Here is a 16,373-nt window from a genome sequence, read left to right on the forward strand (position 1 = left end):
AATAATGAAGAAAACCAAGATGCAGAAGAAAATTTGTGGTACTTTTACTGTGTGTGTACCTGTGTACATTAGAACATCTCTGGAAGAATATAATATGTAAGATATTGGAAATAGTGATTACTTCTGGGTAGAGAGGTAGAGGACAAGGTAGAGAAGGATGGGGATGAGGGAGACTTATTTTTCCAACATAAACTCATATTGTTAAATAATTGTCTTTAACATCAGCCTGTATTACTTACTCATTTAAAAATAATTTGGTAGGGCTTCCCTGGTGGCGCAGTGGTTGAGAGTCTGCCTGCCGATGCAGGGGATGCGGGTTCGTGTCCTGGTCTGGGAGGATCCCACATGCCGCGGAGCGGCTGGGCCTGTGAGCCATGGCCGCTGAGCCTGTGCGTCTGGAGCCTGTGCTCCGCAATGGGAGAGGCCACAACAGTAAGAAGCCCGTATACTGCAAAAAAAAAAAAAAAAAAAAAAAATTGGTAGTAAATATTGTAAAATATTCTTAACTAAAATATGATAACCATTGGACTTCTCTGGTGGTGCAGTGGTTAAGAATACGCCTGCCAATGCAGGGGACACAGGTTTAAGCCCTGGTCCGGGAAGATCCCACATGCTGCGGAGCAACTAAGCGTGTACCACAGGTACTGAGCCTGCGCTCTAGAGCCCATGAGCCACAACTACTGAGCCTGTGTTCTTTAACTACTGAAGCCTGTGCTCTGCAACAAGAGAAGGCACCACAAGGAGAAGCCCGCATACTGCAGTGAAGAGTAGCCCCTGCTCACTGCAACTAGAGAAAGCCCGCGCACAGCAGCGAAGACCCAATGCAGCCAAAAAAAAAAGAAAGAAAATCTTAAAAAAAAAAAAAAAAGAATTAAAAAAATTAAAAAAAAATAAAGTATGATAACCATTATTTGTCTTTTGAAAATACAGTCCTCTAGACTCTCTTAATATTATTTAAAGTACCTGCTTTTAATATCCCATTATAGAAGATAGTAGTAGCCTTCATTTAACCAGCCGTCAAACAGATAGTATTTCAAATCATATAAGTAGTATAAGATTAGACCAAAATGTTACTATTATTCAAATGTTACTATTATTCTGAGCAAACATTTTGGTTTCCATAGCATTTTATTTTCTAGGTTAGCCATGTTCCATGCAGCTCCATTAAGTGCTGTATTTGTGTCACATTTGAAAAATAACAGCTTTGGGAGCTCTCTGGCGGTCCAGTGGTTAGGACTTGGTGCTTTCACTGCCGTGGGCCGGGTTCAGTCCCTGGTTGGGGAACTAAGAATCCCACAAGCCACGTGGCATGGCCAAAAAATAAAAATAAAAAATAAAATAACAGCTTTATTAAGATGAATTCACATACCATACAACTTGCCTATTTAAAGTGGTCTTCAGTCACAGAGTTGTTCAGCCATTACCACAATTAATTTTGGAACATTTTAGTAACCCCCCAAAGACCTGTTCCTTTTACAGTCACTTCTCATTCCTTCCTAAGCTTCCCAGCCCTGAGCAACCACAAATCTACTTTCTTTCTCTATGAATTTACATGTTATGGACATTTCATATAAGTGGAATCAAACAGTATGTGCTCTTTTGTGATTGGCTTATTTCACTTAGCATGTTTTCAAGGTTCGTCCACATTATAGTATGTATCAATACTTTGCTCCCTTTTATGGCTGAATTATGTTCTGTTATTATTGATATTTCACATTTTGTCAGTTGATGGACATTCGAGTTGTTTCCACTTTTGGGTTATTGTTGATAATGCTGCTGTGAACATTTGTGTACAAGTTTTTATGTGGGATGTATGTTTTCATTTCTGTTGGGTATATACCTAGGAGTGGAGTTACTGGATCATATGGTATATTTAATTTTTAATTTTTTTTTGCGGTACGTGGGCCTCACTGTTGTGGCCTCTCCTGTTGCGGAGCACAGGCTCCGGACGCGCAGGCTCAGCGGCCGTGGCTCACGGGCCTAGCTGCTCCGTGGCATGTGGGATCTTCCCGGACCGGGGCACGAACCCGTGTCCCCTTCATCGGCAGGCGGACCCTCAACCACTGCGCCACCAGGGAAGCCCTCTGTTTAATTTTTTGAGAAAATGCCAGTGTTTTCCAAAGTTCCTGTAGCATTTTACATTCCCACCAGCAGTGTATGAAAGTTCTGATTTCTCTACATGCTTGTCAATGCTTTTATTATGTCTTTTTGATTATAGCTGTCCTAGTGGGTGTGAAGTGATGTCTCACTGTGGCTTTGATTTACATTTCCCTGATGACTAAGGATATTGAGCATCTTTTCATATGCTTATTGGTACAAACTTGTTTTGTGCCTTTCCTAAAAATTATAAATATCTACTGCAGATGCATTTCTCATTAATTAGGTGTTTTGTGTTCAATGAATTTGCATGTATAGATTTCACCACCTAGAAGTTCATTTTAGGAACCCATCTAGTCATGTCAAATTGGACGTTTTGGCCACTGCGAGAAATGTGACCTAGTAGAGCCTTATTGAGTCACTATATATAGTGATTCTCCTGATAATGTATTTTCAAAGTCCATGTATTATTTTTGTTGCAGTATTTCACTGGCCTTGAATGTGGACATAAGTTTTGTATGCAGTGCTGGAGCGAATATTTAACTACCAAAATAATGGAAGAAGGCATGGGACAGGTAAAAATGCTAATTTGTTTCTGAGTTTTTCTTGAATTTCTTATAGTGTTTAGACCCTTACACAAATATAAACAGGTGAAGCATTCTGGGTTGTGAATTGCATGTGGACTTTTTTTCTAGATTAAAACAACTAAAAGATAATTGAGACTTTTTTCTATTTACAATGAGGCATTCCAGTTAAAGATCCAGTCCAGGTAGTATTTTCTCAGCAGGCATTAACATTTGTATTTATCAGGCTAAACTTGTTGAGAATTTTTGTCATATCTCTTGCTTTTGCCAGTCAAATTTTATATTGAAAAACCAGTTGTTTGGGTTAGCAGTTTTACTTACTTTATGGTGATACACATACACACACACGTTTTCTTTAATAGAAAGGGAGTGATTAAGGTCCTATAAATGTTAAGGTATCCTCAGAACCTAGCAAAGTTCCTGGCAATGGTAAACATTCAGTAAATATTTGTTGAATGAAGACATAGTTTAAATTTTGATCTTTTTCAGACTATTTCGTGTCCTGCTCATGGTTGTGATATCTTAGTGGATGACAACACAGTTATGTAAGTACTTTTGATAGATTCTGCATGTTGAATATTGATTAGTTGGTTAAACCAAATTAATTTTCGCTCAACACCATAGAGGAGGTAAAATTTTTAGTGTTTGAAGAGACTTTCTAATCTATATTCCTTTGTAGTACACAAGCCTGTTTGTAACCTGGTTAAATGCCCAGGCAGTATTCTGGTAAAGTTGGCAGTACATGATAGCTAGATTTCAGTAAACCTTGTGGTTGGAGAATAGGATATGTCAGTGTGTCAGTTGATGTCTTCTGGGAAGCAGATGCCAAGACAAAGTTAAAAGGGAAGGCGATTTATTGTGGGATAGCATCTATGTAGGATAAAGAGGAGGAGGAGCACTAGACAGACCATGATACAGTTCTGACACTTGTTAAATGAGAGAAAGAAGGAAGGAGGATTCAATAGGAAGAGACTCAGACTATGTTGCAGCTGTGAGAGTCTCTGTTAACCCTGTGGGGAACTCCAGTGCATAGGTTTCCCACAGAGGAATACCTCCGTAAGCAGAAATGGCCAGGCCCTGGTACCATTGTCATGCTCAGTCTGTCACTGGGAGCTAACCAGGGGGAATGTGGCCTCAGCTGGAACACTGCTACAGATCTCGAAGACCCTGCAGCTGGAGGCTGTTGGCTATCTACTGGCCTTGTGAAATGTTCCCTTTTGAAGTAGAGAAAGAAACTTGAAGAAACAAGCATAGTTAGCTCCTATACATGGGGTAAAATCCCAGGTTGTTTAATTCCTGAGTCAGTGCTGTTTTCATGACCTCAGGCTACCTAATTGATTTCAGTCTAGGAAGATAAACATATGAGGGCCTAAATGATCCACAGTCAAATTGTATAGTTAGTCCTGGATAATTGCCTATATAAAGGTATGTCTGTGTTTAAGCACTGGGATTTGAAGGTAATAAAAGTAAAGGCAGCCATGTGCTTTAGTGAGCAAATTTCTTAATCTAATGAAGCCATAAATTGGTTTAACCAGTACAGTTTATAAAGCCACTGATTCCACTTTGTTAATCCCAACCTACTTTGGTTTACTAAAATATATTTACTGTTGTTGTCAGCTTGTGTTAATACTGTTTCTATCTTTCAGTAAATCTTATTTCCATTATTGTTTTAAGCTAACAAACATAAACATGTATCATCTTAAAGTACCACCATTCTTGCAGCCTTCTTTATCTTGTCCCCTGATACTTTAATTCTTTGTATTCTTTCATCAGTACATTTCATCAGCATAGGTCACTGTATCTTTTCATTCATTCCACAAGCATTTACTGGGAACCTACTCATTAGCACATATACACAGGAGAACAACAAAAAAATTACGATACATTTCCTTTCTCTAAGAGGTTCATAATAATAAATAAATAAAATGCATAGTTTAAGTTTTATGTATAAATGTATATATAAAGTACATTTACAAAGAAGCAAATTACTCTACCTGAAGAATTTAGGGAAGCTTTACTTAGGGAGTAATATCAAAGAGTAAAATTTTGGGTTGAGGGAGTGGAGGGTAATATTAAAGAAGGGATGACAATATTTTTTAAATAGTCCATGAACTTCTCTGTTATGTATTCTGTAGTAGCTAGAGCACAGAGTAGCAGATTACTAGAGATGAGGATGGAAAGAGTTTGACAGTTTATGATGAGTTTCATCATAGAAGGTTATTAGGACTGATAAGAAAGAATTTGGTAATATCTAATATGAGTGAGCATATAGTACAATGGGGAGTATACTGTTGGAACCTTTTTGTAACGCAGTTTGGTGATTTCTACAAATGTATATGCTCTTTGGCTTTTTGTTTAATAGTTTCATCACTTTGAATATGTCATTGTACTGCCTTCTTGCCTCCATTGTTTCTGATAAGTTAGCTATTAATTATATTTTTGTCCCCTGTTTGCTACTTTCAAGATTTGCTGTGTCTTTGGCTTAAAACAGTTTTGACTATGATATATCTAGATGTGGTTCTCCTTGTGCTTATCCTCTTTGGGGTTTCTTGAGCTCTTTGGATGTGCATGCTGGTGCATGTCCACATTTTACCTTAAATAGTTGTATGCTATATCTTCCATATTCTTTCTTTTAAATAAATAATTTCTTTCTTTTAGAATTTAAAAGGTTAATTAAATGAGAGAAAGTGCAGTTTTTCATGTTTAATCTTAAGATCTGGACTTCTCTGGTGGCGCACTGGTTAAGACTCTGCCTGCCAATGCAGGGGACGTGGGTTCGAGCCCTTGTCCTGCAAGATACCACATGCCGCAGAGCAGCTAAGCTCTTGTGCCACAGCTACTGAGCCTGCCCTCTAGAGCCTGTGAGCCACAACTACGGAGCTTGTGTGCCAGAGCTACTGAAGCCCTCGCGCCTAGAGCCTGTGCTCCAGAACAAGAGAAGCCACCGCAATGAGAAGCTTGCACACCGCAATGAAGAGTAGCCCCCACTTGCTGCATCTAGAGAAAGCCTGTGTGCAGCAATGAAGACCCAACATAACCAAAATAAATAAATAAATAAATTTATTTTAAAAAAAAATCTTAAGATCCATAACTGAAATATGCTTTTTTTTCTTAGTATGAAAGGAACTGAATCCTTCCCAGTGATGGATTATCAGTTTTTTAAAAATTTCCAACTTGAGAGATTTTAAAAATGGTTTCTTGTTTTAATTTGAATTAAACTCATTTGGAACTTGAAACTGAAACCTGATTCTTCCTGAAGACATATTACCCTTTAGCCCTCTCAATTTGAAGCTAGCGTGTTTTCCCCTGTGTATTTTATGGTCAAGAGGTAAAGTCATTGTTCCCCTTGGTCCCAAATGCTGTTTTCAGACCATTTCGCTTCTTCAGTTTAAAATCCATAAATCCTTTGAGTCTTGTTGTCCAGCTGTATCATGGTCCTTTGTGCTTTTCTCTGCTTGACATCTTGGTCTGTCCCATTTAATTATTTGTAGTGCTGTCACCTCAAGCACAATCTTTTCTTTCTCCCAAGGCTTGCTGTCATCCAGTGTGATTTCAGTGCCCATACGTGTAGTTCATTCTACACCCTAGCCCTGTAGTTCTACAAGTGTGGTCCCCCGACCAGCAGCATCAACATCACCTAGGAGCTTGTTAAGAGAATGCATATTTTCAGGCCCAGCTCCAGACTTACTGAATCAGAAACTCTGGGGACAGGGCCCAGCATTATGAATGACAAGCTGTCTTAGTATGGTTCTGATGCATACTTATGTTTGAAAACTCTTGCCATAGCCTTTCATTTCTGTGATCTACTCGTTTCCAGGAAAATCCCCTTCACCTTAGCCATGTACTCCTAAGGCCACCACCCTAGGCCTACTCTAGTTCTACTCTTACTTTACAAAATCACGTTTATTTGCCTTTTCCTAAAAGAGTGCTCCTTGGGGTCTGTCTGTCCCACTATTCTCACTCTATGCACTTTATACACTCTCCCTAGGCATACATTGGAAATTCCCAATTTTAAAAAAAAAATTTTATTTCTTTTGGCTGCATTGGGTCTTCGTTGCTGTGCACGGGCTTTCTCTAGTTGCGGGAGCAGGGGCTACTTTTTGTTGTGGCGTGCAGGCTTCTCATTGCAGTGGCTTCTCTTGCGTGCAGAGCACAGGCTCTGGGCGTGGGCTTCAGTAGTTGTGGCACACAGACTCTGTAGTTGTGACTCGCAGGCTGTAGAGCACAGGCTCCGTAGTTGTGGCACATGGGCTCAGTTGCTCCATCGCATGTGGAATCTTCCCGGACCAGGGCTCGAACCTGTGTCCCCTGCATTGGCAGGCAGATTCTTAACCACTGTGCCACCAGGGAAGCCCTGGAAATTCTCAAATTTATATCTCCAGATTAACACTTTTTTGATCTTGGGACCCATATATCCTAGTGCCTATCAGGCATCTTCATTTGTACATTACTCTGGCTTTATCTTGTCCAGCCCTCCTACTACTTTTACCACCACCAGAATCATTCTTTTTGCTTCTCAGTATCATATAATGGCATCACTTGGTGTTAAAGATTTGCCTGAATGAGAAACCTTGGTGATATCTCTGATTCACTTTTCTCCTGCATTTTTCAGTCATCCTTGCACGAAATTCTGTAAATTCCACATCCTAATTACCTTTAAATCCATCCATTTCTCTCTGTTTCTACTGCCATTAACCTGATTCACGCCATCATCTTGTCTTAGCTGGGAATCTGCAACTGGCTCCTAAGTGGTTCCCTTATACCCAGTGTTACCACCTTCCAGTTCTTCTTCACAAATGGCTTTCGTTGTCCTATATTGCTTACCTATGCAACTTCATCTTTTACCTCACCTTTTCTCACATTATTCTAGCCACGTAGAGCTTGGTTTCTTGAAAGTACTGTGCATTTTATTTGCATTTGGTTTGGTAGGATTTTTTTTACTTTTTTTTCCTACTGTCTCTTGACTTTGTTTCTTACAAGCAGTACTCGCTTTCTGTTTTACTCTTCAGTTCTCTTAATCTACTCATCATCTTAGTCATTCTTAACACCTCAGTATAACTCATTTTAATTTTGGTTTGGATAGACATCCTATGTGTTCCTTAGCTCCTCCATATTTCCCTTACCCTGCACTTTTGTAATTGCCTGTATCCTTGTCTGTATTCTTTCTTAGGCTGTAAGTTGACCCCAGGTACCCTATTTATGTTGACTGAATTCTTTTCTTATTTCCATTCAGGATGTGTGACTTTAACCTTGGTAAAATACTACACAGAAATTATTCACTGATCTTTCAGTGCTTCTTAGACTCACTTCTTAAGATTAGTGATTCATTGGATTCACCTTTTTACTCCTTCGCAATGGGTGTGTAATAGGCCCGTGTCCTTGAATAAGTAACTGGAAATATATTATTCTCCCTGCTTTCATAAGCGTATGTTATCATTGCTAACTCCAGTGATTGATTTGTGCTATGATACCATTAGGGCTATTTGGCTAAGTGGGGCTCCCCTTCTTTGATGCTTTCATGAGATTAATTTAAACTATTTATCTAAATTATTTATCACTTGAGACTGAATAAATCTTTGTCTCTTTCTGTTCATACTAGTAGTTGGTTAGTGGTTTGTGGTTTTTTTTTTTTTTTTTTTTTTTGGCTGCACCGTGCAGCTTGTGGGATCTTAGTTCCCTGACCAGGGATTGGACCCATGCCACGGTAGGGACAGCCTATAATCCTAACCACTAAGCCACCAGTGAACTCACAGTAGGTTAGTTTTTTTATGTAGTTGTTTGGGGCCTAAATTTCTTTTTCTGTGTATAGCTTCTCTAGTAATCTTAGGGATGATAAAGGTAAACTTGTATCTGTTTAATCTTTAAAGACCTGCAAGTAATGTATTTAGTCACACCTTGACTAATCATTGTTATCATTAACACATATCTGGAATTGTGATGTTCTGATTCAACATCCTGCAGGGTGTGTCTAAAAAATGGAATGGTTTATTTTCATATATGGGGGTTTTTAGAAACAGATAAGCAGAGATGATGACAGACACTCATTGCCACTCAGTTCTAGCAAAATTATTCCAGATGATTTTTTTTTAAAGCTTTAAGTGATACATAAGATTTTAAAAAATGAACTAAAAATAGAGTTACCATATGATTCAACAACCCCACTCCTGGGCATATGTCCAGACAGAACTGTAATTCAAAAAGATACATGAACCCCTGTGTTCATAGCGCACTATTTACAATAGCCAAGACATGGAAACAACCTCAATGTCCGTCAACAGATGAATGGATAAAGAAGATGTTGTACATATATACAGTGGAATACTACTCAGCCATAAAAAAGAATGAAATAATGCCATTTCAAGCAACATGGATGGACCTAGAGATTATCATACTAAGTGAAGTAAGTCAGAAAGAGAAAGACAAATACCATATGATATGACTTATATGTGGAATCTAAAATATGACACAAATTAATTTATCTACCAAAGAGAAACAGACTTAGAGAACAGACTTGTGGTTGCCAAGGGGAGGGGGCATGGGGGAGGGATGGCTTGGGAGTCTGGGGTTAACAGATGCAAACTATTACGTATAGAATGGATAAACAACAAGGTCCTACTATATAACGCAGGGAACTATATTCAATATCCTGTGATAAACTGTAATGGAAAGAATATAAAAAATAATGTGTGTGTGTGTGTGTGTGTGTATATATATATATATATATATATATATAACTGAATCACTTTGCTCTACAGCAGAAATTAACACAACATTGTAAGTCAAGTATACTTCAATTATAAAAAAAGATTTTTTAAAAATGTATCTTAGGATCTTGGTATTGATGAGCCATACCTCTATTGGCTAATTCCTCACTTGTCTGAAAAGGGCAGAAATGTTCTTTTAAAAATAGATTGTCTTAAATTAGATAATATAACTTAAAAGCTATTCTTCGATAGTTATTTCCTGTTCCATCAACTTTAAGCAGTAAATCTTAACTACTTACTATGTAAGGTGAGGAAATTGCTGCCTCTGTGCTGTCATTCACCTTTAATCTCTTCTACCCCCTAATTTCTGTTAGATACATAATTACTTTATATTGTCAACTTTATACTTAAATCTATTCTGGAACAGTTTCTTTTATGTTTTGTCAGTAGGTTTAGTCACGAAATGGTAAGCCAGTGCTTTTATAATATTATAATTGTAAATATTACATAAAACCAAGTAATTGAATGGATCCAGAGCAAAGTAAATGTAGTCCTGTAAGTCTGTGCTGCTCCAAGAAGAATGAATATTCCAAGCATCCAAGTCAGACGATTATTTTTTACATTCTATCACATAGGCTTGTGAAGCTGTGTAGACCCTTAGATGATTTGTACCATCTGAGGCAAGAGACAAACTAAACTTTGATATGTGTATTAATCACAGTATAGTAGAGCATCTCGTCTTTTACAGTGGAAATACATCATTTTTATTTAATTATAATCAGTTCAATTTGCTGTGCATTGGTTTTTGTTTTTACTTTTTGAATTAAGTTCTAAAATAAATTCAATAAAGTGTGTAAAGTACATTTACTTTAGAAATATGTTTTATTAACCACCCAGATCAAGGTACAGAATTTTTCCAGTACCCAGAATATTCATCCTTGTGACCCTTCCCAGACAGTATCCATCTCACCCCCACTACCTATTCTGACTTCTGTCACCACCAGTTAATTTTACCTGTTTTTGAACCTCATTTAAATAGAATTATGTAGCATGTTCTTTTTCTGAGTGTGTATCGGCTTCAGTTAATGTAATGTGTTTCTTTGAGGTATGTGCATGTTGTTAAGTATATATGTATGTTTTTAGGTTTGTTTTGTTTTTGCTATGTAGTATTTCATTCTCCTGATAATAGATACTTGGAGTTTTTTTGGTTTGTTTGTTTGGTTTTGACTACTGTGAAAAAACTACAAAGAATATTCCAGAAGTGTCTGGGTAGATATGCACTGATTTCTTTTGGGTATATACTGAAGAGTGAGATTTTTAGCCTTACAATAGGTACTGCCAGAGTATCTACTTTTCCAGAGTAGTTGTACCTCCACTTCTCCTAGTTATGTGTGACTGCTCTAGTCCTTGTTCACACTTGTATCACTGGTCTTTTCTAATTTTAGCCATTTTGGTGGGTATATAGGGATATCTCATGGTGGTTTTAATTTGTATTTCCTTGATGGGTAATGATGTCAGACACCTTTCCTTGGATATCCCTTTTTACGAAGCGCCCATTCAAGTCACTTTCTCATTATTAAAATTTTGTTATTTTGTCTATTTGTTAATTACTTTCTAAGAATTCTTAAAATATTCTCATATGAGTCTTTTGTTAGATATATGTATTACAACTATTTTCCCCAATGTGTGGCTTACCTTTATTCTCTCTGAATGATGTTTGGTGAACAGAAGTTTTTATTTTAATGGCATCTAATTCCTTATTTTCCCTCATTTATGATTATTGCTACTTACAAAATCTTTGCTTACCCCCAAGGTTGTATTTATTTTTAAGGCAGTCTACAGAGAGTTTATGGAGAATGCTTTGAAAACATGTGACTTTAAAGTTGTATGTCTCATGGTGGAGTAAATTAATGCTCCCCCCCCCATCATTTCTCTACGATGAAACAGAAAAGCACTACTTCAGTATTCTAAGTAGGAAATTAATCACAAATGTATAGAATACTGTCCGTTTTAAAATATATGCTTAAGGGATCAGAACTCAAGTTCACACTGAAAATAATTTCCTCGTCTCATTGAAATGCAAAATGAAATAATTTGTCAAGCTTTGGTAATTAATAAGGTAAAGTGTATATAGATAGGGATTAAATTACTGATAATTATTAAACTTTTAATAATGTTTTTGAACTATAAATGTGAAGTTCCAGATTGAAGGGAAGCAGAGAAGGGTGTTGGAGGGCTGCGTGAAGCTGATTGTGTCAGGCCTAATAGACCATTAAGGTTTTTGGCTTTTATTCTAAGATAGAGTCATGAGAGGATTTTGAGCAGAGGAATGACTTGGTCATAGAGAATTGCTCTGACTGCTCATATTAAAAAGAGACTAAGTGGGAGCAAGGAGATGGCGAGACTATTAAAACAGTCCAGAAGAGAAATGATGTTGGTTTGATCCAAGACTGTAGCCGAGGAGGTAGTGAGAAATGGTTGGATTTTGGATGTGTTTTCAAGGTAGAGTTAGAGTCAAACTCTGATAAAAGAAGGAGATGAGCCAGAGATGATTTTAAGATCATTTTGACCTTTGATTGTGATTACATGAATTCAGCTCATAGTATATGTTACATTTCTTTTTAATGACCAGAAATTTGAGCAGAGTTTTTTTATAAAGTTGTTAATCATCACATTGTCATAATCCTACAACCCAAAAAGCCCACCAGTAGGGGAAGATGGAACGTAATAGCAGCTTTTAAAAAGATTTATGAATTATTTTAATACATTGGAAAATGCCTATAATGTTAGTTTTAAAAAACTAAGATATAAAATAATATGTAGTAAATTTTCTATTTAAAATTATATATCATACATTTACAGAAAAGAAGAGGAAAGAGTCTAGATTCATAAAAATCTTGAGTGGTTATTCCTCCTGAGCAGTAGGGTTAAAGGTGATTTTTATTTCATTCTTTATACTTACCTATAATTGGTTTGTCAGGGGGAGAAAAAACCCTTTTTAAAGAAAAATATTTCATCATTAGTCCTAAATTGAAGCATAATATTGTTGACTTATTCAGGGTGCTATATAAGTATAAGACATCTAAGTATTATATGTTTAGTGTAAGTATACTAAAGTACTGGGCATACTAAAAAAAAAAAAAATCCTGTGTTTAAAGTTACCTGGTTTCAAAGCACAGCTCTCTAGTTATCTCATTTGTAAAAGCATAGAATTATCCCAAAACTCAAGGGCGTTTAAATGCTTTTGACCCTGTGCTCAGAATGTATATATAGATGGCATTCAGTAAAAGTCTTTTTTTTTTTACCTTGATAAAGAGCTGCCTTCTACGGTGAGAATTGTCATAATAGCTATTTTCAACATAAGTGATGGCAGCAGGACCTTGTGAAGATAATTAGCTTATTAATGGCCAGGTTGACACTTGCCTTCTTGAGAATGCTTATTCTCAAAGATGGGAGATCACTTTCTTTTTCTTCCCTATCACCAACTTAAGGCTTAGTCATTTTGGCCTAATAGCTATGGCTGACCTTTATTCTCACCAGTTATGCTTAGGCTAGAATCATCTATAAGAAATCATTAGGGTTTGTCACATCAGAGAAGCATTATGGGTAATAGAAGGAGTAAGATGTATTTGGAAATCAGGGATTCTGACTTTGAGTCTGTTTCTTAATTATTTTTTAATTGATGTGAATTTCATATAGCAATAGTCACCATTTTGACTAGTTTAAAGTACACAATTCAGTGTACCAAAAGAAATCCCATAACCACTAAACAGTCATTCCTCACTCCCTCCTCCCCCTAGACCCTGACAACCACTCATCAGTTTTCTGTCTGTATGGATTTGCTTATTCTGGACATTTCATTAAAATGGAGTCATACAGTATGTGATCTTTTGTGTTTGGCTTCTGTCACTTAACATAATGTTTTCAAGGTTCATCCATGTGGTAGCATGTATAAGGATGCCGTTCCTTTTTATGGCTAAATAATATTCCATTATATAGATATTCCATATTTCTCCATTCCTCAGTTCTTGGACATTTGAGTTATTTATACTTTTTGTGGAAACGTTTGTGTTATTTGAACATTTGTACGCAAGACTTTTATTGAACACATGTTTTCGATTCCTTGGAGTGAAATTGCTGGGTCATATGGTAATTCTGTGTTTAAGTTTTTGAGGAACTGCCAAGTGCACTAATCATTTTTATACCTCATTTTCAACATCTGCAAGATGTGGAGGTTTACTCATTTTAAAAATCCTTATTAAACACTTACCACAGACCAGGCACTGTACTGAACATAAGAGATCTTTTCATGGAGGTTATTGTTTGGTTGGGGATAGGGAAACAAGAAGGCAGATATTAAACAAATGATTATACAGATAGCTGTCTAATGAAAATTATGACACATCCTATAAAGGAGAGGTGTATCATGTGCCATAGGAACTAAGGTAAAGGTGGTCTGTGTCTAGACTGATATGGTGAATTGTCAGAAAAGGCCTCCATGAGTAACAATATATCTTAGCTGAGTGAAATAAAATATAATAATAATAGCAACTTCATCTTACATTTATTGAGTGCTTACTATTTGCCAGGCACTATTCTAGTCGGCCAGCTCTATTTCTTCTCTCCATCTTACAGATTAGTAAACTGAAAAATGGAAAAGTCAAAGAACTTACCCTCAGTTCATAGTAAGTACGTTGTGAAGCCAGTATTCTAACCTAGGTTGTCCCACCTCAGAGCCCCACTATGATACTCTTTTGTTTCCTTTCCAAGGGAGGTGGCCCCAAGCAAAAGCCTCTGAGGAAGTGTGGTGTATACTCTTTTGAAAGAATACAGATATGAGGGGAGTACACTGAAAGTAGCTCAGGACAGGTGGGGTCTTTTTTTTCTTTCTTTTTGGCCACACTGCGCCACATGCAGGATCTTAGTTTACCAACCAGGGGTAGAATCTGTGGTCCCTGCAGTGGAAGCTCAGAATCTTAACCACTGGACCACCAGGGAAGTCCCAGGGTGGGGTCTTATGGAAGAAGAGAAGTGAGTGGGATAAGAAACTCAAGAAATAGATGAAGCCAAATTGTACAGAACTTTCCTGTTCATTTAAGAGATTTTAATGAGATTGGACTATGCATTTTTTTTCACATCTTTATTGGAGTATAATTGCTTTACAATGGTGTGTTGGTTTCTGCCTTACAACAAAGTGAATCAGCTATACATGTGCATATATCCCCATATCTCCTCCCTCTTGCGTCTCTATCCCACCCGTCTAGATGGTCACAAAGCACCAAGCTGATCTCTTTGTACTATGTGGCTGCTTCCCACTAGCTATCTATTTTACGTTTGGTAGTGTATATATATCCATGCCACTCTCTCACTTTGTCCCAGCTTACCCTTCCCCTTCCCCGTGTCCTCAAGTCCATTCTCTACATCTGCATCTTTAGTCCTGTTCTGCCCCTAGGTTTTTCAGAACCTTTTCTTTCTTAGATTCCATATATATGTGTTAACATACAGTATTTGTTTTTCTCTTTCTGACTTACTTCACTCTGTATGACAGACTCTAGGTCCATCACCTCACTACAAATAACTGAATTTTGTTTCCTTTTATGGCTGAGTAATATTCCATTGTATATATGTGCCACATCTTCTTTATCCATTCATCTGTTGATGGACACATAGGTTGCTTCCATGTCATGGCTATTGTAAATAGAGCTGCAGTGAACATTGTGGTACATGACTCTTTTTGAATTATGGTTTTCTCAGGGTATATGCCCAGTAGTGGGATTGCTGGATCGAATGGTAGTTCTATTTTTAGTTTTTTAAGGAACCTCCATACTGTTTTCCATAGTGGCTGCATCAATTTACATTCCCACCAGCAGTGCAAGAGGGTTCCCTTTTCTCCACACCCTCTCCAGCATTTATTGTTTGTAGATTTTTTGATGATGGCCATTCTGACTGGTGTGAGGTGATACCTCATTGTGGTTTTGATTTGCATTTCTCTAATGATTAGTGATGTTGAGCATCCTTTCATGTGTTTGTTGGCAATGTGTATATCTTCTTTGGAGACATGTCAATTTAGGTCTTCCACCCATTTTTGGATTGTGTTGTTTGTTTTTTTGGTATTGAGCTGCCTGAGCTGCTTGTATATTTTGGAGGTAAATCCTTCGTTAGTTGCTTTGTTTGCAAATATTTTCTCCCACTCTGAGGGATGTCTTTTCATCTTGTTTATGGTTTCCTTTGCTGTGCAAAAGCTTTTAAGTTTCATTAGGTCCCATTTGTTTATTTTTGTTTTTATTTCCATTTCTCTAGGAGATGGGTCAAAAAGGATCTTGCTGTGATTTATGTCATAGAGTGTTCTGCCTATGTTTTCCTCTAAGAGTTTTATAGTCTCTGGCCTTACACTTAGGACTTTAATCCATTTTGAGTTTATTTTTGTGTATAGTGTTCGAGAGTGTTCTAATTTCATTCTTTTACATGTAGCTGTCCAGTTTTTCCAGCACCACTTACTGAAGAGGCTGTCTTTTCTCCATTGTATATTCTTGCCTCCTGTAGCAAAAATAAGGTGACCATATGTGCATGGGTTTATCTCTGGGCTTACTGTTCTGTTCCATTGATCTATATTTCTCTTTTTCTGCCGATACCATACTGTCTTGATTACTGTAGCTTTGTAGTATAGTTTGAAGTCTGGGAGCCTGATTCCTCCAGCTCTGCTTTTCTCTGTCAAGATTGCTTTGGCTATTCGGGGTCTTTTGTGTTTCCATACAAATTGTGAAATTTTTTGTTCTAGTTCTGTGAAAAATGCCAGTGGTAGTTTGATAGGGATTGCATTGAATCTGTAGCTTGCTTTGGGTAGTATAGTCATTTTCACAATGTTGATTGTTCCAATCCAAGAGCATGGTATATCTCTCCATCTGTTTGTATCATCTTTAATTTCTTTCATCAGTGTCTACAGTTTTCTGCGTACAGGTCTTTTGTCTCCTTAGGTAGGTTTATTCCT

General features: G+C 37.3%; 1 protein-coding gene across 1 annotated transcript in view; it reads left to right on the forward strand.

The window, feature by feature from the left end:
• The window catches only part of ARIH1 (ariadne RBR E3 ubiquitin protein ligase 1), a 121,182-nt gene that overhangs the window by 75,561 nt on the left and 29,248 nt on the right, over positions 1-16,373 (forward strand). The window contains exons 4-5 of the mRNA XM_082862183.1: positions 2,580-2,672; positions 3,171-3,226. Coding sequence (XP_082718309.1) covers positions 2,580-2,672; positions 3,171-3,226 — 149 coding nt within the window. The remainder of the gene's footprint in view (positions 1-2,579; positions 2,673-3,170; positions 3,227-16,373) is intronic.

Source organism: Leucopleurus acutus (assembly GCF_964270905.1).
Source record: "Leucopleurus acutus genome assembly, chromosome: 1".
In the NCBI taxonomy this organism is placed as follows: domain Eukaryota; kingdom Metazoa; phylum Chordata; class Mammalia; order Artiodactyla; family Delphinidae; genus Leucopleurus; species Leucopleurus acutus.